Source organism: Trematomus bernacchii, unplaced genomic scaffold, assembly GCF_902827165.1.
Source record: "Trematomus bernacchii unplaced genomic scaffold, fTreBer1.1, whole genome shotgun sequence".
NCBI lineage: Eukaryota > Metazoa > Chordata > Actinopteri > Perciformes > Nototheniidae > Trematomus > Trematomus bernacchii.
This window is the reverse complement of record NW_022987687.1, coordinates 5,001-29,598: the sequence shown is the minus strand read 5'-3', so window position 1 is coordinate 29,598 and position 24,598 is coordinate 5,001. Positions and strand designations below refer to the sequence as shown.

At 41.6% G+C, this 24,598-nt stretch overlaps 1 protein-coding gene across 1 annotated transcript in view; it reads right to left on the bottom strand.

Moving 5' to 3' along the window:
• Positions 1-1,666: 1,666 nt before the first annotated feature.
• The window catches only part of LOC117488205 (rap1 GTPase-activating protein 2-like), a 23,032-nt gene continuing 100 nt past the window's right edge, over positions 1,667-24,598 (bottom strand). Inside the window, exons 2-21 of the mRNA XM_034137007.1 lie at positions 24,385-24,420; positions 22,509-22,541; positions 21,929-22,135; positions 21,037-21,140; positions 20,617-20,695; positions 18,208-18,261; positions 17,886-17,969; positions 17,362-17,462; positions 14,816-14,945; positions 13,627-13,773; positions 12,386-12,457; positions 12,207-12,293; positions 10,814-10,960; positions 10,356-10,448; positions 9,236-9,327; positions 7,082-7,353; positions 6,846-6,891; positions 6,685-6,755; positions 6,514-6,539; positions 1,667-2,499 (exon numbers count right to left, since the gene is read on the bottom strand). Of these exons, the coding sequence (XP_033992898.1) occupies positions 7,251-7,353; positions 9,236-9,327; positions 10,356-10,448; positions 10,814-10,960; positions 12,207-12,293; positions 12,386-12,457; positions 13,627-13,773; positions 14,816-14,945; positions 17,362-17,462; positions 17,886-17,969; positions 18,208-18,261; positions 20,617-20,695; positions 21,037-21,140; positions 21,929-22,135; positions 22,509-22,541; positions 24,385-24,420 (1,569 nt within the window). The 3' untranslated portion in view covers positions 1,667-2,499; positions 6,514-6,539; positions 6,685-6,755; positions 6,846-6,891; positions 7,082-7,250. The remainder of the gene's footprint in view (positions 2,500-6,513; positions 6,540-6,684; positions 6,756-6,845; positions 6,892-7,081; positions 7,354-9,235; positions 9,328-10,355; positions 10,449-10,813; positions 10,961-12,206; positions 12,294-12,385; positions 12,458-13,626; positions 13,774-14,815; positions 14,946-17,361; positions 17,463-17,885; positions 17,970-18,207; positions 18,262-20,616; positions 20,696-21,036; positions 21,141-21,928; positions 22,136-22,508; positions 22,542-24,384; positions 24,421-24,598) is intronic.

The following is a 24,598-nucleotide window of genomic DNA, read 5'->3' as shown; positions in this document are numbered from 1 at the left end:
TTTCAGTGCAATTAAGACAATTATACATATTTAATATATACACGGAACATCCACAGAGCATCTGTCATTTTAGTGCAAAGGATTCATCAGTTTTCTGTCAGTTGTTGCATCGAGCGGCAGTGAAGGTATTCTTTTTGCAGGTTTCTCCAGTGTTCAACATTGATTTTCTTTACATAAAACGTGCAGGCGTGCAGTCCGGCCGTGAAGACGTGAATCGATGAAACGTACAGACGGCATTCAGAGAGACGAAGAATCAACATCAACAATATGTATCTGTCAGATCGGGATGGAGGCCGAAGTTCCCCGGGAACATGGGTCAAGGTGTGAAAGGTATTACTGAGAGAGTTTCTGCAGCTCAACACTTTAATACCATAAGAATTACCATGTGTTGTTATTTAAGTCAAATAAAAAAGTCTGAAGTACTTGGGAGGTGGGAGGCTGTGGCGCAGTGGACTAGTGCGTTGGTGTTGGGATCAGGGGAGTACAGGTTCAAACCCCACTGCAGTCAGCATGTCGTTGTGTCCCTGAGACACTTCACCCCAAAGTGCTCCTGTGGGGATTGTCCACAGTATTGAGTATGTAAGTCGCTTTGGATACAAGCGTCTAACAAGTGACATGTAATGGTACTTGGCTAGGTTTAGTAGAAGGTTTGGGTTTAAATAAGTTAGTGTTAAATAAGCATTTTAAGCTGTAACAAAACTACGTGGTTTAGTCAAAGACGGTTTGGTATAAAGAAGGTTAACGAAAGTCACATAACTTACATTACTCCGGAGTAAGTTAGATTTCAAGAGTTAGATCAAATACATGTGTTGTTACGTACCAGAGTGTAGGAATACTCAGTTACAGTAGAAGTATAAGTACTCAGATCTGGTACTTGAGTAAAAGTAGAAGTACTGAGATTTTGTACTTCAGTAAAAGTAGAAGTACTCAGATCTTGAGTAAAAGTAGAAGTACTTAGATCTTGTACTTGAGTAAAAGTAGAAGTACTCAGATCCTGTACTTGAGTAAAAGTAGAAGTACTCTGATCTTGAGTAAAAGTAAAATTACTCAGGTCTTGTACTTCAGTAAATGTAGAAGTACTCAGATCTTGTACTTGAGTAAAAGTAGAAGTACTCAGATCTTGTACTTGAGTAAAAGTAGAAGTACTCAGATCTTGTACTTGAGTAAAAGTAGAAGTACTCAGATCTTGTACTTGAGTAAATGTAGAAGTACTCAGATCTTGTACTTGAGTAAAAGTAGAAGTACTCAGATCTTGTACTTGAGTAAAAGTAGAAGTACTCAGATCTTGTACTTGAGTAAAAGTAGAAGTACCAGAGTGTAGGAATACTCTGTTACAGTAAAAGTACTGCATTCAAAATGTTCCTCAAGTAAAAGTAGAAAAGTATTATCATCAAAATATAGTGAAAGTAGCGACAGTGAAAGTATTCATTGTGCAGATTGGTCCATTTCAGAATAATATATATGATATGTTTTATAATGATTGATCATTAAAGTGTTCTCAAAGCTGGTAAAGGTGCAGCTAGTTTGAATGACTTTGTATACTGCAGGGTAGCTTGTGAATTTACTCCAGGTGGAACTAAAGTCTGATTTAACACTTGATTATATTTCACATCATTCATCCACATCTGTGAAGTAAATAAAGGGATTAAATACATGTAGTGGAGGAAAAGTACACAGTAGCATAACATGGAAATACTCAAGTAAAGTACCTCTAATATGCACTTAAGTACATTACTTGATTACTTAGTTACTTTACACTAAGTACTGAAGTCACTTAAATAACCTGTGTGTGTAAAGTGTTAATATTTATTGGTGAGTAAACTAAGTGAACGACGGCCTCCTGCTCCGATTAATACGACATCTTCAGCGTTTAACATTCAGACAGTTAAAGATACTAATACTGCACAGTACTACGCAGTACTGCAGTTAGTATACGAGCAATTACGAGAAGAAACAAAATGATTTACAGTGAATTTAAAACAGTTTTTGTTAGTTTTCTGATCCCTTTCTAAAAAAATGAACTGACCGTGTGAATATCAGCGGTGGAAGATCCTTTACTTTAATAAAAGTACTAATACTACAATGTAGAAATACTCCATTACCAAATAAAACCTATTTAGCCCCCGTGCCTCACTTTAATGCATCATGCACATTCAGTGAGTGCTCCTGAAATAAGGAGAGTCAAAATGTGTGCATATATATTTTAAATAAAAAAGTCTGAAAATAAATGATTATTCTGCAGTTATTAGAAAGAGTGGGACGTGATTCATAAAATACAATATATACAGTAATTTAAGGAAATCAGAGCCTCTTTTTAAAGTGAGACACAGAGGTTAAATCCACCGAGCGGACATCAGGAAAATACAAATTAAATAATAGTTTTTTTGCATGTTTTTGCAGGAACAACAATCCTGTGTGTATGTGTGTGCGTGTGCGTGTGCGTGCGTGCGTGTGTGTGTGTGTGTGTCTTCACATTAATGTCCTCCTCCGGCTGTTAGTCTGCAAAAAGAGAAATGAAGAAGAAAAAAATAAAACATCTTTACATTTTAAATTAAATACATGATAAATGGAGAATCCCCAGCTCTGTTGTGATTGGTCCACCGGCTTAGAGAAGTCCTGCCCCTTAGCCAATAGGAGTGAGTGTTATGTAGCGATGGAAGTGAACGATAGAGTGGCGAAGTCCCTCCCCTTCCGGTGGACCTCCATGGGACCTGATTTCGGAAAAATTATGTATTGAAGTCAATGGAGAGAGAAAGATTATCTTTCGATCCCGTTTGAATTGTGCCACGAATTACACATATAATGTTTGTCAATTTAAAAGATAATTTTGCAAGTCAAAAAAAAAAAAATGTGTCGTAAAACTGTGAAGTAACACTTTTGTTTGTGTGAAACGCTCAATGAACTACATCTCTGGTCAACAACACACGTCACCAAGATGGCCGTCACTACTGTCTTGTCAACAAAACGATTGACTACCCTCACTATCACCACAATGAAACACGTCCTGAAGAAAGTCATGCAAAGCTGCCTGCCTGCCTTCCTTTGATTCTCTCTGAACTGCCTGGTCGTTTTAATGTTTAATGTCAACCATTTGTGCAGATAGCATGAAGTAGAGAAGATCGTCGATGCTAGCGTTAGCGTTAGCATTTCTCCCCCGGGCTTAAATGGTGTATTATAGAATGATCACACCGGTGACAGTACTATTCAAAGGGTTCACGAAATATGACTACTACTCTTACTGTTTAACATTTTGGGTTACTTAATGTTACTTCATGTTAAGGCTAATAAAAATGACAAGGCTGTAATGCTAACTAGCGTGCTAGCTACTAGCTAGGTAGCTAACTTGATCAAGCCACTCCTGGTCCTTTCATCAGACGGGAAGCGAAAGAACGAGCAAGACCCATTGCTGGTATAATAACAACCTGGTACTAAGCACACAGGCATCTTGTTAAAGTTATCTTATCTTAGCCAGCGCCATATAGATAGATTCTATCTATATTGCGCTGATCTTAGGTATCTCTTAGTGGAAAACAATTGTGACATCACTTACGCGACTCATTTGTAGTCTTTCTAGTTGCGTATTTTTCATAGTCTTATATTTAACAGTTTTACGACAAACTGTGACTTTTTTGACATGGAAATTATTTTTTAAGATGGACAAACATCATATGTGTAATTCATGGCACAATTCAAACGGGATTGAAAGATAAGTTTTCTCTCCCCATTGACTTCAATACATTATTTTTCCGAAATAAGGTCCCATGGGGCGGAAGTAGATGGGCGAGACTTCGCCACTCTATAGAGAGGCAAAGTCCCTCCCCTTCCGATTGAGCTCCATGGGACCTGATTTCGGAAAAATTATGTATTGAAGTCAATGGAGAGAGAAAGATCATCTTTCGATCCCGTTTGAATTGTGCCACGAATTACACATATGATGTTTGTCAATTTAAAAGATAATTTTGCAAGTAAAAAAAAAATGTTTTTGCCGTAAAACTATGAAGTAACACATTTTGTGTGAAACCGCTCAATGAACTACATCTCTGGTCTCGCACAACAACACACGTCACCAAGATGGCCGTCACTACTGTCTTGCCAAACAAGGGATTGACTACCCTCACTATCACCCTCACCCTGACCCTCACTATCACCCTCACCCTGACCCTCACCCTGACCCTCACTATCACCCTCACCCTGACCCTCACCCTGACCCTCACTATCACCCTCACCCTGACCCTCACCCTCACCCTCACTATCACCCTCACCCTGACCCTCAACCTGACCCTCACCCTGACCCTCACTATCACCCTCACCCTGACCCTCACCCTGACCCTCACTATCACCCTCACCCTGACTATCACCCTCACTATCACCCTCACCCTGACCCTCACCCTGACTATCACCCTCACCCTCACCCTGACTATCACCCTCACTATCACCCTCACTATCACCCTCACTATCACCCTCACCCTGACCCTCACCCTGACTATCACCCTCACTATCACCCTGACCCTCACCCTGACCCTCACCCTGACTATCACCCTCACTATCACCCTCACCCTCACCCTGACCCTCACCCTGACCCTCACTATCACCCTCTCACCCTCTCAGAATCAGAAACAGGTTTATTGCCAGGTAGGTTCGCACATACTAGGAATTTGACTTGATGTCATGGTGCATACATAAAATATAAAAAACAAGAAATCTGATATAAAACACAAAATCTTTTACACCGTAATAAAATACAGTTAAATAGCAATAAAATAAAAATAAAATAAAGCAGTAATTTACATGGAAATAGAATGCTATGAATGAATTTTTGCATATAAACTATGAAATGTGAAATCAGAATATGTGCAGAAAGGACTATGACATTGTGTGCATTAATGTAATGCATATAGTCTATGATAATGTGGCAGAGGTAAAGTGACAGCGGGGGGGCCGGGCCTTGTTTAAGAGGCCGGTAGCGGAGGGGAAGAAACTGTTCAGGTGGCGAGAAGTTTTGGTCCTGATGGAGCACAGCCTCCTGCCAGAGGGGAGGGGGGTGAACAGTTTGTGTCCAGGGTGGGAGGGGTCGGACACTATCTTCCCTGCCCGCCTCAGGGTCCTGGAGGCGTGCAGGTCGTGGAGGGATGGCAGATTTCAGCCGGTCACCCTCTCTGCAGAGCGGATGACCCGCTGCAACCTGCCCTTATCCTTGGCTGTGGCTGCGGCGTACCAGATGGTGATGGAGGAGGTGAGGATGGACTCGATGATGGAGGTGTAGAAGTTCACCATCATCGTCTTTGGCAGGTTGAATTTCTTCAGCTGCCTCAGGAAGAACATCCTCTGCTGTGCTTTTTTGATGAGGGAGCAGAGGTCCACAACCATCTCCACTGTTTTTAGGGCGTTGAGCTCCAGGTGGTTTTCCCCACACCAGGTCACCAGATGGTCCATCTCCCACCTGTAGGCAGACTCGTCCCCACCAGAGATGAGTCCGATGAGGGTGGTGTCGTCTGAACTTCAGGAGCTTGACAGACTGGTGACTGGAGGTGCAGCTGTTGGTGTACAGGGAGAAGAGCAGGGGTGAAAGGACGCAGCCTTGAGGGGAACTGGTGCTGATGGTCTGGGGGTCAGAGACGTGTTTCCCCAGCCTCACGTGCTGCTTCCTGTCAGACAGGAAGTCTGTGATCCACCTGCAGGTGGAGTCAGGCACGTGCAGCTGGGAGAGCTTGTCCTGCAGCAGAGCCGAGATGATGGTGTTGAAGGCGGAGCTGAAGTCCACAAACAGGATCCTGGCGTGGTAGTTTCCTGGTGTGTCCAGGTGCTGGAGGAGGAAGTGTCACCCTCACTATCACCCTCTCACCCTCACTATCACCCTCTCACCCTCACTATCACCACAATGAAACACGTCCAGAAGAATGTCATGCTAAGCTGCCTGCCTGCCTTCCTTCGACTCTCCCTGAACTGCCTGATCTTTTTAATGTTCAATGTTAACCGTTTGTGCAGATAGCATGAAGTAGAAAAGATCGCCGATGCCAATGTAGCGTTAGCGTTAGCATGTCTCCCCCTGGGGCATCCGGGATTAAACGGTGTATTATAGAATGATCACACTGGTGTGACAGTACTCTTCAAAGGGTTCACGAAATATGACTACTACTCTTACTGTTTAACATTTTGGGTTACTTCATGTTACTTCATGTTAAGGCTAATAAAAATGACAAGGCTAAGGCTGTAATGCTAACTAACGTGCTCACTTACGCGACTCTGGGATTTGTAGTCTTTCTAGTTGCGTATTTTTCATAGTCTTATATTTCAACAGTTTTACGACAAACTGTGACTTTTTTTGACATGGAAATGATTTTTTAAATTGACAAACATCATATGTGTAATTCATGGCACAATTCAAACGGGATCGAAAGATAATCTTTCTCTCCCCATTGACTTCAATACATCATTTTTCCGAAATAAGGTCCCATGGACCGGAAGTAGATGGGGGGGACTTCACCTCTCTATTGAGGATCAGATAATATTTACCTCCTGCTGCTCTCAGGTCAGTTTCCCTGCATTAAACACAGGAAACAGAAACAGAATTATTATTAAAATATGAAATGATGTCTGTGGATAATACTACTACCCACAAGCTGTTGGTTTGTATTATTATTATTATTATTATGAATAAATATATCTGATCAGATGAAGACGTACCGCAGCAGAGTGACTCAGTCGGTCAAAACGAAACTTCAGGTTGGATCGCGGAGAGTTTCTGTTCTTCAGCTCTGAAAGTAAAATAAATACAGAAATAAAGAAGTTTTTACTAACTTTAAAAGCTTTACACAGGGCATCAAGTATTTATAAATGAAATGAACCTGTGGGGCTGCGGCAGACGATGACAGGAGTCTGACCTTCTGCAGTCTGACAGGAAGAGAGAGGACACAGCAGGGAAATGTGAACATTATAATACATGTTTACACTTTTATTAATCATGATACTTCTTAGATTATGTGTGTGTGTGTGTGTGTGTGTGTGTGTGTGTGTGTGTGTGTGTGTGTGTGTGTGTGTGTGTGTGTGTGTGTGTGTGTGTGTGTGTGTGTGTGCTTCTCACCAGGTGTGTGTCCTCTGCAGAGCTGAAGCTGCAGCTGCTGGAGGTTGATCTGGAGATCCTCTCCTTCTTCACATGAACCCTGAAAACACATCCTGTTTCTGTCTGGAACATTTTCTCATAGACTTCTATACAATCTGAGGTAATAAATCACAGACTTCCTGTTACTCCCTCACCTGTCCCGTGGCCCCGCCTCCGGAGAGCTGGGATTGGACGGCAGCTCTCTCACCTCCTGAGAGTGGCAGCTGTCGAAGCTCCTCTGCTCACTGAGGAGACTGAGAGATATAGAGAGGATATGTATATACACCTTCTGAGTAGTGGAGTACAAATACTTTGTTGCTGCACTTAACATGGACGCGGGAAGGGGGGGTGCTGAGGGGGCTGCAGCACCCCCATCTGTGAGGCTCCGCTAGCACCCGCAACCCCCCCGCACCCCCAAACGCGGCGCACCTACAGTATAAGCGCACCACAGTTTCGCCACTGCGAGGCTCCACTAGTACCCCCCCCCCCAGCGCATCACAGTTTCTCCGCTGCGAGGCTCCACTAGTACCCCCCCCCAGCGCGTCACAGTTTCTCCGCTGCGAGGCTCCAGAGTAGCACCCCCAACTCTGACTGACTTCCCGCGTCCCTGGTACTTAAGTACATTTTCCTGGTATCAGCATATATTCCTGTTGTTCAGCATGGAAACATTCATTAGCTAACAATTACATTATTGTTCTATTAATATAAAGGGAGGTCAGGTACTCTTTAAAGCAGCTGGTAGTTATGGGTACTTTTTACTTAAGTAGACCCTTATCTTTGCCCCAGAGTGCACCTAAAATAAGCCGGGGAACTCCACGCATAGGCACCGCCAGGGGCTTCCACATGGGAAAGAAACGGGGGTTAGACGAGCTTTCCCCTCTGAGATAGAAAATATTAAAGTTTTGGAATTTCTTCTGAAATTCATTAAAGGTCCACCAGATGGCGGAAGAGTGTCCAATTGATGGAATTCACTATATAACCCATTTATCCGCGTAGTGTACGATATTGTACAATGCATGGACATTTCAATACAAATTGAATTCCATCAAATGGACAGTCTAAAATATGGTTGAGAACAGTGTTTGAATCATGGGGTAAACATTGTTTAAATAGTCTGATACTTCCAGGGCACATCACAGCACTTGACAAGGAAGAAATAGTGTTTCACATGTCGGAATAAGTGTGTTGTATATGTACATGTATTGTACTATACTGTACAATACAGAGACATATACAATACTAAATAAAGTACATCAATTGGACATGAAAAAGGCAGGCTACAATAAAGCACTTTACAAGGAAGAAATAGTGTTTCACATGTCGGAATAAGTGTATTGTATATGTCTGAAATATACAATACTAAATAAAGTGCATCAATTGGACATGAACAAGGCTTCAATAGAGCAACGTCTGGACGAGTGTTTTAGCATGTCCAATTGGAGGAACTTATTTAACATTGAAACCGTCCCTGAAGTGTACAATGTTGTACACTTCAGGGACGGTTTCAATGCAAAATAAATTCCTTTAAATGGACATGCTCATATTTCCACAATGCATTGACAGAGGGAGCTTATATTTGAACGGTGATATATAGGCCAGCATATGATGTATTGGTGTGAAAATTGAGACATTTGGACAATGTCAAATATTTAAAAAACATCGCAGGGATTACAAACTTGGTATAGTGACAGGTGGTACCAGCTGTAGCACACCCACAATGTTTGGGGGTCAGAAACACTTGTTTACCCGTTTAAAGCGCGTTTCATCATAAATACACTTTATTTTTATTTTTCCCAAGTACAGCAAAGATATTACACGGTCTTAGAGCTCCCCCTGCTGGAAAATGTAAATATTGCATTTTGTGTCACTTTCATGACACTCCTGCCATTGGCTGGAGATTTGGTCAAAATGTGTATATGAAGTGGACGTCTCAATGCAATTGAGAGGACATTTCTACAAGTGCGGGAGAATTTTCATGTTAACTCCAAAAGGAGGACGTTTCCCAGTTTAGTCAGTACTTCTACTTTTACCAGAGTATTTTTAAACACGAGTATCTGTACTTCTACTTGAGTAAAGGATGTGTGTACTTTTGCCATCTCTTCTGACGATTGACATGTTTAAGTGTAGAAAACAAACCTCCTCTGGTTGTGTCTCTCTGTCTGGCTGTCAATGCTCAGCAGACGAGGGAAGAGTCCTGAACGCCTCTTCACCGGAGACTTCACATTACACTGACACACAGACACACACACACGCACACGCACACGCACACGCACACACACACACACGCACACACACACACACACACGCACACACACACACACACACACACACACACACACACACACACACACACACACACACACACACACACACACACAGGGAAGTTATTACATCACATCGTGCAAAAGAGAAAGAAACATCAAAATAACCTGGAGTGGAGAATTGTATCACACTGACGGCGCATTTAGAGTTCACCATCTGTTCTTCTTTTTCAAGATAGTTCTAACAGGTAGCAGCAAATAACCTAAATGAGTCGTACATGGGTTTAGAGCTATTTACTGTTGTAAGGTTAATAGAGCGGTGCAGGGAGGACGTATTTACCCTGAAGGAAGCTGCTGTTCCCTCCACTAAAAGCAACGGGATTTCTCCAGAGGATTTTGGAAAATAGCTGGAAATAAGGTCTGTGGAAAACGAACCTGTTTGATAAATGCACGTTTTGTTCAGCTGGATAATCTCCACATGTCTACCCTACTTTTATAATGTTCTAATCATAACTCTAATGTCCAGAAGCTAAATGCTAACGTGATGCTATAAAGGAACTACAGCCGAGTACAGCAGCACGACTTCAACGTCACGCCAACTTCAGATCCATATTCAAACATACAGATTCTAAATGGTACGAGTTGAAGCGTTTGTTTGAACAGTCTGCAGGAGGCAGGTACTTGCTTTCAAGCAGAACAGGGCTAACTAACTTAGAGGAGTGTTTACGTGTTGGGTGTAATGACCTCCACGACTTCTGTAGTCCTATTCAGCCACTTGGTAACAACCATCGTTTTTCAGACACCTCAACTCTTCAGAAATCACCAGATTTTGAGAAAAAAGTCAGAATTTAGAAAAATAGTCCGAATTTTGAGATTTTGAGCCAAAAGTAACGTTTTGTAAAATTTAGAGATTTTGAGAAAAAAGTCTCAGTAAATTTCCACCACAAACCATAAAACCGAAACTGGACAGAATATTTATTTTGTTATTTTCTCACCTCGGCCAGCCCACCCCCACTCAGGCTGGTGGGCAGACCAGCCCCCCCCCTCGCCATTGTTTCCATGGAGACACTCCGCCCTCGCATCGCCCTCTGGTGGGAGGAGAGAGAGGCGATATATCATATTATTTATTATATTACAGAAAGTCAGAATTGTGGGGAAAAAAGTCTGAATTCCTACATTTGCATTTAATATGGGTCCCTGACCAAAAACTCGGAAAAGGGATGAATAGTTTCTACTAATTTTAGATTTCGACTCTGTTTTATTAATTGTCTGTATTAATATTTAATTTAATTAGTAGAATAGAATACAATAGAAGGGGAAAAACAACATTACGGTTCAAATAAATCCTGTAATGCTGCTGGATTATTATTATTATTATTATATAACACACACACACACACACACACACACACACAGACACACACACACACACACACCCCCCCTACACACACACCTTGATGGACTCCAGCAGGCCTCCGTGTGTGTGTCCGTTCTCAGATCGCCCCTCCTCCTCCAGACCTGAACCCAATCCCAGCATGCACTGGGAGCGCCGGTTCAGATCCTCCAGGAGGCTGTCCAGCAGGGCGGTGCGCGTACGCTCCTACACACACACACACACACACACACACACACACACACACACACACACACACACACACACACACACACACACACACACACACACACACCATTTTAAACAACTTAGTTTGAACTACTTTTTCTGAGCTGTTCTTCTTATTCCAGTGTGAAGTCAGCAGCTTCTCCAGTATTTCCACGAGTGTATTCCTGCAGAAAGTCATGTGTGTGTCAGAGTTCCCGTTAGCCGGTAATTACCGGACTATGACCTGTAAAATATGCTGAAGACCGGCAAATCTAAATCTCTCCGGTCAAAATGTCCGGTCAAAATTATTTCCCCTTTGCGCAATACCGCATCAGTTGCGCCACTTATGTGACAGACAAGAAGAGTATGTGACAGACAAGAAGAGTATGTGACAGACAAGAATAGTCAATTCTAATGTCTAACACTTAATGTGGAGAAAGAGATGTCCTGTATGGGTTGATTGTGCGTTGATCTGTTGGTAATGCCTCTGGGTTCCGGTGGGCATGTAAACAAATGCATAATGCTGCGCTATACTTTGCGGCCTCTCCCGGTTGCATAGCGACGCTTATTGTTTAGGTGTCTTTTAATAAGCAGGTAGTCATATCATTAGCTAGAACTAGCTAGATCTGATCGATATGGACATGAACGCGAGTAAAGTCTAATCTGACGGGAGAGACCAGCTGCTGCTGACGAGTCGACACGCAGCTCTGCATGATCACCTGCAGCGGCGAGCAGAGCAAAACACACACTTCAGGTTAGAAAATCACACGTAGCTATTTTAATTACCTCTCAAACTACCTAAACTAGTTATAGATATGTTTAGTTTTACTGTCGGGTCACTCATTACTGGATCCGCGAGCTGCATGAGAGAGCGCTCCGTTTATTATTCCCGCGTTATTATAAATTACTGTACACTTTTGAATAATGTAGTTAATCTACTATAATTAGTTTGTTTAATATCGAATCATATCAATTTGTTTTAAAGCTCAATAAATAACAAAGAAGACCTTTGACCGGCACTTTTCTCATTTTGTCCGGAAGATTTAAACTTTAACGGACATGTTGACCGGCAAAAAAATATTTCTAACGAGAACTCTGGTGTGTGTGTGTGTGTTGTGTGTGTGTGTGTGTGTGTGTGTTGTGTGTGTGTGTGTGTGTGTGTGTGTGTGTGTGTGTGTGTGTGTGTGTGTGTGTGTGTGTGTGTGTGTGTGTGTGTGTGTGTGTGTGTGTGTGTGTGTGTGTGTACCTCAAGTCGGGCGAATCGCTCGCTCTTGTAGCAGGCCAGCTCTGCGTTGATGAGTTTGGTGAGCAGGAACTCTCTGAACTCCGGACCCTGAACACAGCACCAGGTTCACTGTGTGTTATAACATGATATAAATATATATATATATTTATAGTCAGAGTCAAACGACCTCTTCCTCTCACCTTCTTAAAAACAGCTGGACTCGGGAGGGGCGGGCCGAACGGAGGAACGTCTTCTCGGGCCGTGACGGACACCTGTCAATCACAACAAGCAGAAATAAAACATGATTTAGTGACACGTCAGCTCCAAATTCTCCTATCATGCAAAAGTCACTTTTTGATGTCTTCTCTACATAAATATGTGTCCAGGGGCGGACTGGCCATTGGGAATACCGGGAGTTTGGTGCCGAAGTGGGCCGGTCGGACAATTCACTAGCCCCCCCCCCCCGTTGACAATTGACTAGCGGTACCGAGTTGGGCCGGTCGAGTTTCCCGGGCTGATTTTTAGTCCCAGTCCGCCCCTGTATGTGTCCTCGGTGTGTCAGGAGACTCACAAAGTGATGTCTTCTCTACATCACCATGTGTCCCCGGTGTGTCCCCGGTGTGTCCCCGGTGTGTCCCCGGTGTGTCAGGAGACTCTCAAAGTGTCAGGAAATAAACCCCTCTCTCTTTTCCTCCGTACCCACATCTCTAAAACGGGGGAGCGGGGAGAGGGGGGAACAACGGAGCTGATCCAGATTTGCTGCGTCATGGCCCGGCGGGCTTTACACCCACGGGCCAATCAGAAACGTTGCTGTCAGAAACAATGAGACGTGTTCTGGAAGTAATATGGTCTGTGTTTACATTAGCATGCTAACACTCAGAGCTAACCTGTACCGGAGAGAGCATGTGTGAAGAAGCAGGAAATCAAAAGGAAGTCACCTTGTGGTAAACCTGAGAGAGAGAAAGAGTTTGAGCTCCATACTGTTTCAGAGAGAATCCTTGATGTGGTTTGGAACATGATATGGAGTTTCATCACGGCTGCATTTAGCTGAGTTTCTGCTGGGAGAGTTCTCCTGATGAGATCTACTCTCTCTCTAACGCTACAGACCCAGAGTCAGCTCTTTAGTAACAGCTGGAAGAGAGGGGGGGGGGGGCTACAAGGATCTGTTTGGGGTTTGGAGCAGGACACTTCAGAGACATGTCCTAAGTAACAGCTGGAAGAGAGGGGGGGGGGGGGGGGGGGGGGGGGGCTACAATGATCTGTTTGGGGTTTGGAGCAGGACACTTCAGAGACATGTTTTTATATATTTTTATATATCTGAGACCTATAATATATGCCTACAAATAGTATAATAGGAGACCTTTGAATAACACAAAACAATAGGAAACGACAGAGATTGTAGGAGGTTCTGTCCTCACCTTGTAGGAGGTTCTGTCCTCACCTTGTAGGAGTCATTATCTCCTTCAGGCTGCACCAGGATGAAGGCGTGCAGGAAGTTGGAGGCGATCATGTCGGGGACGAACGGCGTGGCGTCCTCCTGAAACACCAGCGCCACGATGTCGTTCCCGATGTGGCGTTTCCTCTGCAGCTGCAGGAGGACACAGAGGACACAGAGGAGCTCACTAACCACACGGGATGTCTCGTAACCAGGGAGTAACTAGCTTCATGTAACGCCGTTAGGTAATTAAATTAGAAAATAAACGTAATTGTAATCCGTTACAGTTCCTAAGAAAAAAGTTGTAATTTAATGACAGTTCAAAATATGTATAGTTCTGTCACCACTTGGCAGTGAGTTGACCTGAGTGTGACTGGGTTTGAGGTTATGGTCAGATGTTCCTTCACTTCAGTCAGTGTGTGTTTTTTGTGATCTGCATACTTCTGATTGGTCATTGCACTTCATTGTAGATTGTAAATCAAAACATTCCAATCTTAATCCAAGTTATATTGAAGAACTTTTAATAAAGGTTTGACAGAAATCAGTGTTGAGAATTGTTTAGGACTTTTCAGCTTTATTGCTTGGTAATAAGTTACATTACATGAATGAAGTAATCAAAAAGTTACATTATTTATTACATTTTTAACAGGGTAACTAGTAGGGGTGGGAATCACCGGGCTCCCCAATATACCATACTATCACGATACTTAAGCCACGACACAATAGTATTGCGATTCTACGATATGCTAAGTATTGCGATACGATATATTGCGATATTGCAGATCACATGGGTCATGTCCATGTGCGTCTTCCCTTCCTGGTTAACACATGTATTTGCAATATGAATAGTTTATGTAAATAACCCAATGTGTGTTCTTTGAACCTGAAAAGGAGATGGCATTGTTTTTGTTGCTTTCATTGCAATTGTATTCATGTCTTAACTTCCTGTTTTATATACGACTATCTTTCGGAGGGATATGCTACAGTTTATATTAAAAAAAAAAATAGTTTATATAATAAAATATCGATACTTGGCGTCCGTGTATCGATACAATATCGCCACGCAAAGTATCGCGATACTATGCTGTACCGATTATTTCCCCACTCCTAGTACTTAGTAATCTGTAACCTATTACATTTTAAAAGTAACCGTCCCAACACTGCTCGTAACTAAACGCCACGTAGCAGCCGCTACCTGCTGAGCGTCGCCCTCGATGAACGGCAGCTTGGTGGAGACGTGGAACATGATCTCCTGCTCTCTGTGGACGCTGTAGACCGACTGAGACCCCGTCTGTCCGTGAGACACGTCCAGACCCCCCCGAAACCTGCAGGACACACGCATAGACGCTAAGTACACACATCCTTTACTCAAGTAGAAGTACAGATACTTGTGTTTAAAAATACTCTGGTGAAAGTAGAAGTACTGACTAAACTTCTTTACTCAAGTAAAAGTAAAGAAGTATGGGCTTTGAAATGTACTTAAGTAAAAAGTACCCATAACTAGCAGCTGTTTTAAAGAGTACCTGACCTCCCTTTATATTAATAGAACAATAATGTCATTGTTAGCTAATGAATGTTTCCATGCTGAACAACGGCAACATGACAACGTTTTCATTGGTCCCTCTTCTTTAGAGAAGACCAGGAAATGATGGATACACGGATCGTGTTCAAATCAATAGGCACGCAATGACTCTAAATAATAATGATCACGCCACCAAAACACACATTCAAACTAAAGGAACCAGCCTGTTTGGAAAATGTAAGAAGTAGAAAGTACAGGTATTTGAGTTCAACATGTAAGAAGTAGAAGGTACAGGTATTTGTGTTCAACATGTAAGAAGTAGAAAGTACAGGTATTTGAGTTCAACATGTAAGAAGTAGAAAGTACAGGTATTTGTGTTCAAAATGTAAGAAGTAGAAAGTACAGGTATTTGTGTTCAAAATGTAAGAAGTAGAAAGTACAGGTATTTGTGTTCAACATGTAAGAAGTAGAAAGTACAGGTATTTGGGTTCAAAATGTAAGAAGTAGAAAGTACAGGTATTTGTGTTCAAAATGTAAGAAGTAGAAAGTAAAAAGTCATCAGAAAAATAAGTAGTGGAGTAAAGTACTGATACCAGAAACATGTACTTAACCTGTTAAGCCCTGAGCCTGTTTTTCAGGTCTCAGGCTCGAAAATGCCATTCCCAGAACAAATGACCATATCTTCCCTTCTAAAAGGGTTAAATTAATAATCTTTTTTCTCAAAGTAATGATAAACCTGTGAGTTGGATGTAGAAAAGTCAGAATCAATATAGATGTTTTTTATTTTAAAGAAAACTCAGATTTTACATAGTAAAAAACTGTAAATTATAGTGTCCGTCCAAAAATTCTTTTTTACTTATAGTGAAAACTACCCTTGGATGATGGTAAGGTAGACTAAAAGCTTTAGGAATCCAAAGTAAAACATATAATAAGTACCCTGTATCAAGATTGATGCAAAACAAGTGACATTTGACCTTTTTAGAGAGATTTAGCAAGAAGAAACCACTTCTGGGGTCATTTGGGTGGATTTTCCATATCTCTGGCCCCCCTTGCTCGATTTTGATGGTTGACACCTCTTTCTGACCGTTAGAGCCAATATAATCGAAGGCGGAGTCCCCCACACACACTCATTGTGAAGAGAAAAGGTGGGGGCTTCGCGCATGTAATTTTCAATCAGAGTGAACCTATCTCTAGCTTTGACATCTGGAAACGGAAAAGCAGTTTTAATGTTTACGGATTATCAGAAATCATTTCAAAGGGACACAGACACATTAGATTAACCTATGGATTAACTTCAGCAGCGTTTTTATCGTTTTAATGCCATTGAAGACCACTTTGGAGAGACTACAGAGCCAAGGTAAAAATGTTAGCATTTTTAGCTACCTAGCGTCACCTGTTTTGATGTCCGTTTTTGCTTATAACGTCGCAAATACGTATAATTCAGTGGTAATGTCGGTGTCAATAGATTCTGTGTCACCTCACGAAGTGAATCGATGTGTTGGATGTGGTGAAAAGATAAATAATAAGATTTTGTGAGTGATTTTCGGTGTAGTAAATCTGTTAGCATATTTCGCTCGTTGCTAATTCAGAGGCTCAGTGTTAGCATTGTGGGTTTTCTTTTGAAAAAAAAAAAAAATGATCAGTTAGATGAGTTTCTTCCCGTTACATGGATATAAAACATTCATAGTTTATTAAATGAACATGCCCTCAGACACTGTTTCCTGCAAGATGTTGCGGCAGTGCCCCGGTACCGGGGTCTCTCGGGCTTAACAGGTTAAGTACAGTAACAAAGTATTTGTACTCCAATACTTCCCACCTCTGCAGATATGCGATGATTTTTGTTAGATGTTCCACTTTTCACTGAGAGAAGACCCAGGAATTTAAATATTGGAAAGCTTGATTCATTTCACTCAGGCTGTTCCTCAGCGTTGTCTTTTTTATTTCAGGTTTATCGCCAGGTTCGTTCACACATACAAGGAATCTGCTTTGGTGTCTGGTGCTGTGAACATTAACAATCTAAAACAATTAGTTGCATAGTAGGTTAAAAAAAAAAGAAATATATAAGGATAATAAAAAATAAGTATTTTTGCTTATCCTTATTTATTATATCTTAAACTGCAGTGTACTAAAGCGCTGCAGTGTTTCCTGTGTTGCACTTTTTAAAACACAATAAAACATGTTTCTTTTCTCAGGTGTTATTATAAAACAGGACGTCTCACCCCTTGAAGTCCTGCAGCTCCACGGTGTCTCCGAGCAGAGACAAGAACTCAGAGAACGCCGGCGTCTCCTCGTTGTTCCTGAACAGCTCCTCCTCAGACACCTGAAGAACACACACACACACACACACACACACACACACACACACACACACACACACACACACACACACACACACACACACACATTATACTCTGATTGAATGTTTGTGTGTGCAGGGAGAGGAGGTTCCACACCCACATACGCAGGGTTAATGACAGATCAGATCAGAAGTAATTTATTGATCCCAATGTGGGAAATGTTTGTGTTGCAGCATCAAAACACAAGACATTGACCGTTAGAGAAATTAAAAGACTCGAAATAAACAATCCAAAATGTAAACATCTCAAATAGAAAAAAAATAGCGTAAAAAAAGTAGAAAATATACAAGTTGAAAAATGAATAGTATAGTATATATACATTACGTGTGTAAGGAATGGAATATACATGTAAAATGTACAGTGTGAGAGAAACAGAGAGCTCTCACCTGTCCTAACCTCTGGTAAATGATTCCAAACTTGAAGGTGTTGTTGACCTCGTGTTCGTCAAAGTTTACTATCAGCTGAGAGGCCTGCACACACACACACACACACACACACACACACACACACACACACACACACACACACACACACACACACACACACACATTTAAGAACTTTAGTGCAAACTGAACACAACATTTTAAATGAAATGATAGAAAATCACATCTCCAGCTCATCACTTATTACGTGATTCAGATGTAATTGTTTGATTGAACTTTAATGTACGAAGCTTAAATCCACAGAAGGTGACAGATGTTTCCTGACCTTGGGGTAGAGGACGGGGCTGAAGCGCAGAGCGGCCGCTTCCTCACACAGCAGCTGAGAGAGGAACAGACCATCATCAGCACAGAGTCGCAGAGACGATCAGCTGCTCCACACAACTACTGATATCTACCCAGAGGTGGGAAGTAGTGGAGTACAAATACTTCTTTACTTTAAGTACATGTTTCTGTTTACTTTACTCCACTACTTATTTTTCTGACCACTTTTTACTTTGACTTCTTACATTTTGAACACAAATACCTGTACTTTCTACTTCTTACATGTTGAACTCAAATACCTGTACTTTCTACTTCTTACATGTTGAACCCAAATACCTGTACTTTCTACTTCTTACATTTTGAACACAAATACCTGCACTTTCTACTTCTTACATGTTGAACCCAAATACCTGTACTTTCTACTTCTTACATGTTGAACTCAAATACCTGTACTTTCTACTTCTTACATGTTGAACCCAAATACCTGTACTTTCTACTTCTTACATGTTGAACTCAAATACCTGTACTTTCTACTTCTTACATGTTGAACCCAAATACCTGTACTTTCTACTTCTTACATGTTGAACTCAAATACCTGTACTTTCTACTTCTTACATGTTGAACCCAAATACCTGTACTTTCTACTTCTTACATGTTGAACCCAAATACCTGTACTTTCTACTTCTTACATGTTGAACACAAATACCTGTACTTTCTACTTGTTACATGTTGAACACAAATACCTGTACTTTCTACTTCTTACATGTTGAACACAAATACCTGTACTTTCTACTTCTTACATATTGAACCCAAATACCTGTACTTTCTACTTCTTACATTTTGAACCCAAATACCTGTACTTTCTACTTCTTACATGTTGAACCCAAATACCTGTACTTTCTACTTCTTACATGTTGAACTCAAATACCTGTACTTTCTACTTCTTACATGTTGAACCCAAATACCTGTACTTTCTACTTCTTACATGTTGAACCCAAATACCTGTACTTTCTACTTCTTACATGTTGAACACAAATACCTGTACTTTCTACTTGTTACATGTTGAACACAAATACCTGTACTTTCTACTTCTTACATGTTGAACACAAATACCTGTACTTTCTACTTCTTACATTTTGAACCCAAATACCTGTACTTTCTACTTCTTACATTTTGAACACAAATACCTGTACTTTCTACTTCTTACATGTTGAACACAAATACCTGTACTTTCTACTTCTTACATGTTGAACACAAATACCTGTACTTTCTACTTCTCACATTTTCCAAACAGGCTGGTTCCTTTAGTTTGAATGTGTGTTTGGTGGCGTGATCATTATTATTTAGAGTCATTGCGTGCCTATTGATTTGAACACGATCCGTGTATCCATCATTTCCTGGTCTTCTCTAAAGAAGAGGGACCAATGAAAACGTTGTCATGTTGCCGTTGTTCAGCATGGAAACATTCATTAGCTAACAATGACATTATTGTTCTATTCATATAAAGGGAGGTCAGGTACTCTTTAAAACAGCTGCTAGTTATGGGTACTTTTTACTTAAAGGTCCCATGTCATGCTTTTCCGGTTATTACCCGTCCCCTTGTGTTCTGTAGCTTCTGCATGTAAACGGTCTGCAGAGTCACAAACCCTCAAAGTACACCCTGTAGGGAGTAAAACTCTAACACAGAGAAGACCTGTCTATGCTGCCCCAGAACGCCTCGTTGGACATTTCTCTTTTTCTTCCTGGGTACAGTGACGTGCCCATACCCAAATGGGCCCATTGGTCCAAATGGACCAATCCATGGAGCCGTTACGTTATGTCCGCGGAGCCGTTACGTTAAGTCTGTGGATTGGTCCAAATGGACCAATCCGCGGACTTCCTCACACACTCAATCTTTTCTCAGCTGCAGCTCCGCCGATTTCTCCTCCCTGAGACGGCGGGATGCGGCGAGGCTGTGAGTCGGTGTGTGAGCACACACACAAACTCCCAGCCAGGCTGCGGGTGTGTGTGTGTGTTCGGGCTGGTTTCGGGCTGGGTTTCGCTGTCTCGCAGACGGTCACTGGGCTCGTAGGGGGGGGGGGGGGGCAGGAGCTCCAACAAGCCGTTTAGGACAGAGAGTGAATACACATACTATACAGAGATGTTGTATGAGAAACCAATGTGAGTTTGGAACATTGAACAATATAAATCTATTCTAGTAGACCTCAACAATGGAACTATGATCAGTAGAGATGGCCATGACATGGGACCTTTAAGTACATTTCAAAGCCTCTTTACTTTTACTTGAGTAAAGAAGTTTAGTCAGTACTTCTACTTTCACCAGAGTATTTTTAAACACGAGTATCTGTACTTCTACTTGAGTAAAGGATGTACTTTAGCGTCTCTGTATCTAAACCATGAGGAGGAGTCAGACCTTAGCGAGCTCCGGGACGCTGGGGATCTCCGGCAGCTCCGACAGAGACAATCTGTGGTAAACACTCTTCATCCGAGACCTGAGGAAGAGGAGGAAGTGCTGATTTAAATAAATAAATATAGTAAATAGTTGTGTTGGTACCTAGTGAGAGCATGTTAAAATATAAATACAAAATAAATAAAAGTAAATAAGTTAGTACCTGATTACACAATCTAAATTAAATTGTGATTGCACAGGATGATCACATGATAAACTAGTTGTACCTGGTAATAAAATATGGTTATAAAATATTTAAAAAAAAGTTTTATTAAAATGAAAAATAATAATAAAATGAGGGAAAATAAAAACATAATTTTTATTTTTTTAAGTTTAAATGTTTAAAATGTAAAATAATGATAAATGAATAACTAAAGAGAGTACCGTATGATGACGTGCAGGGTCTCCTGCTGCTCCTCCTCCTCGTGCCTCACCGACAGCAGCAGACTTCCAACGCTGCTGGCCGAGCAGGAGAAGTTCAGATGCTCCTGAGCGAGAAACGAGAGTTTGGGAATAAAAACAAAGCGACAGCAGGAGACGATCAGGGACACATGTGGAACGTTTTCAGATCTGAGATTGAAAAAAAATGTTATGTTTACATTTGAATCTTTCTGTAATTTATTTCGTTGTTTTGACTTTTTATCAAAATTCAGACTTTTTTTCACAAAATTCTTACTTTTTCTCAGAATTCTGCGTTTTCCGTAATTTTGACATTTTCATAGAATCCTGACTTTTTCTTCAATTTTTTTTCTCGTAATTTTGACTTTTTCTGTAATTTTTTTTCGTTATTTCGACTTTTTCTCAAAATGCCTCTCCACCTCTGTCCTCTATCTCCTAGGATCAAAGTTCATATGGCTAGGGATTACTTTGACCGACTTCTACACAACTGCTCGGGTCTTGATAGACTGAGTGGGGAAGTTCATGAGATATTTCCCTTTTTCTGTAATTCTGACTTTTTCTAAAATGTCTGACTTTTTATCAAAATTCTGACTTTTTGTAAAAATTCTGACTTTTCGGCAATTCTGACTTTTTTCGTAATTCTGACTTTTTTCAGAATTCTGACTTTTTCTCCGATTTCCTTTTTTTTCTGAGAATTCGGACTTAAATCTCAGTATTTTGACTTCTGAGATTTCTGACTTTTTGCTCAGCATGCGATTGAACTCCTTTTCATTTGTACTTTTGCTCAAATCCCCAAAGATGTGTTCCCATGTGTCCCTAACCCTCTTCCGTAGATCATTTAAAACTGTATTAATGTTATTCTGTAACCCCTCCTCACCCGGCCCATAAACAGCTTCCTGTACGCTCGAGCAGCCTCTCCGATCTCCTCCAGACGATACCCATAATGCACTGGGGCTGTTCCTTCCTCCGCTCCCCCCCCCTCTTCCTCCTCTTCCTCCCCCTCTCTGATCTCCATTTCCTCGATCCAGTAACCTCCGAACTCAGGTAGGATCACCTGAGGGAACGGCCCCCCCCTCTCCAACACCTGGAAACACAGAAGTAAACACAGAGCTGAATCCCAGGTCAAATGCACGCTAAATTCAAATTCACAGGTTGCACAATGCACAAAACTAAAGTGTAGAAATGGCAATGCAACATATACAATAAAATACAAAATAAGTAGTTCAAAGGTCATGTCACATGTCACTAGGCTCTTTGAGCATGTTTCTCTCACTGATTGTGCTGTTATGTTAAATGTTTGTTGTTTGTTTTTCATGTATTGTGTCTTGAAATTTCAGACTTGATCTGACCATTAAAGTATTATCAAATCGTATCGTAGCACAGCAGGGATATTACCCAACATGCGCTTCATTTGCTTAAATTCTGGTTTTAAATTCTGTGTTTTTAAAAGGTCTAACCTCCTCGATCCGGGGATAAGGAATGTAGTCGTCCTGAAACACAAACACACAGTTGTTACACACATTACAAAACACACACACACACACACACACACACACACACACACAGGTGAATGATGGTGAGTGATGATGGTGAGTGATGATGGTGAGTGATGATGTCTCCGAAGGGAAACTGAAGTGTTAAACGAGATGTAAACATGTTTCTGATTTCAACCTTCAGACAAACAGGAAGTTAATAATTTCTACACTTTAGAACTTTAAGTACTTTTACTGATGGTACTTAAAGTATAATTTGATGCAAATACTTTAGTACTTTTCTTTTTTAAATGCCAGACTTACTGGATAACAGGATATTTCTACACTGTGGTGTTCCTACTTTCACTTTAGAAAAAGAGCATTTCTTCCACTGTTGTGATTGGTCAACCGCTTATAGATGTCCCGCCCCTTTAGCCTATCAATGTGTTAAAGCGCTAGCCAATAGGAGTGCGAGTGTTACGTAGTGATGTCACTATGTACCGGAAGTAAACAAAGGAGGCGTGAGATGGACATGACGACGGATGCATGAGACGCATGAACATGAGACGCATGGAAATGAGACGCATGGACATGAGACGCATGGACATGAGACGCATGGACATGACGACGGATGCATGAGACGCATGAACATGAGACACATGGAAATGAGACGCATGGACATGAGACGCATGGACATGAAGATGCATGGAAATCAGATGCATGGACATGAGGCGCATGGAAATCAGACGCATGGACATGAGACGCATGGACATGAAGACGCATGGACATGAAGACGCATGGACATGAAGACGCATGGACATGAGACACATGGACATGAGACGCATGGACATGAGACGCATGGACATGAGACGCATGGACATGAAGACGCATGGACATGAAGACGCATGGACATGAAGACGCATGGACATTAGACGCATGGACATGAAGACGCATGGACATGAAGACGCATGGACATTAGACGCATGGACATGAAGACGCATGGACATTAGACGCATGGACATGAAGACGCATGGACATGAGACGCATGGACATGAAGACGCATGGACATGAGACGCATGGACATGAAGACGCATGGACATGAGGACGCATGGACATGAGACGCATGGACATGAAGACACATGGACATGAAGACGCATGGACATGAAGACGCATGGACATGAAGACATATGGACATGAAGACGCATGGACATGAAGACGCATGGACATGAGACGCATGGACATGAAGACGCATGGACATGAAGACGCATGGACATGAAGACGCATGGACATGAAGACGCATGGACATGAGACGCATGGACATGAAGACGCATGGACATGAAGACGCATGGACATGAGACGCATGGACATGAAGACGCATGGACATGAAGACGCATGGACATGAAGACGCATGGACATGAGACGCATGGACATGAAGACGCATGGACATGAAGACGCATGGACATGAAGACGCATGGACACGAAGACGCATGGACATGAGATGCATGGACATGAAGACGCATGGACATGAAGACGCATGGACATGAGACGCATGGACATAAGGACGTGCCTTCTGTCTCTGAGGGAGCGTCTTGGTCTCGGCGGCTTCAGGAAGCTGCTGATTGGTCAGAGAGAAACAAACGTTAAACTCTGGGTCCTCCAGGAGCTCAAGGAGAACAGGTGTTTCTGTGGGGACTATTTTCAGCGGCGGATTGATCCACGTTAGTGAGGTAGGTGGGATTCAGTCGGAAAATCAGAAAAAGTCTAGAAATATTACAGCTTTTTCTCCTTTTCTATACTAAGGTACTGTTTCTTAAATATTTAATCTTAAAAACAGAAACAGATTTCAGAATAAAAGCCTCACCTCCATCTTGTCCATCAGGTCGAAGAAATGAGCCGTCTGCAGGAAAAAGAGAGAAAGTGTTCATCTGTAATTTAATTCATAATAAAAAATGTTTTGCATTATTAATGATTCACCTATCAATTATAATAAACCTATTTACTGTTATAGATTTTTTTTAATGATTAATTATTGATTTCGTTTTGAATTTAAATCATGATTTTAGTACAATTTTGAT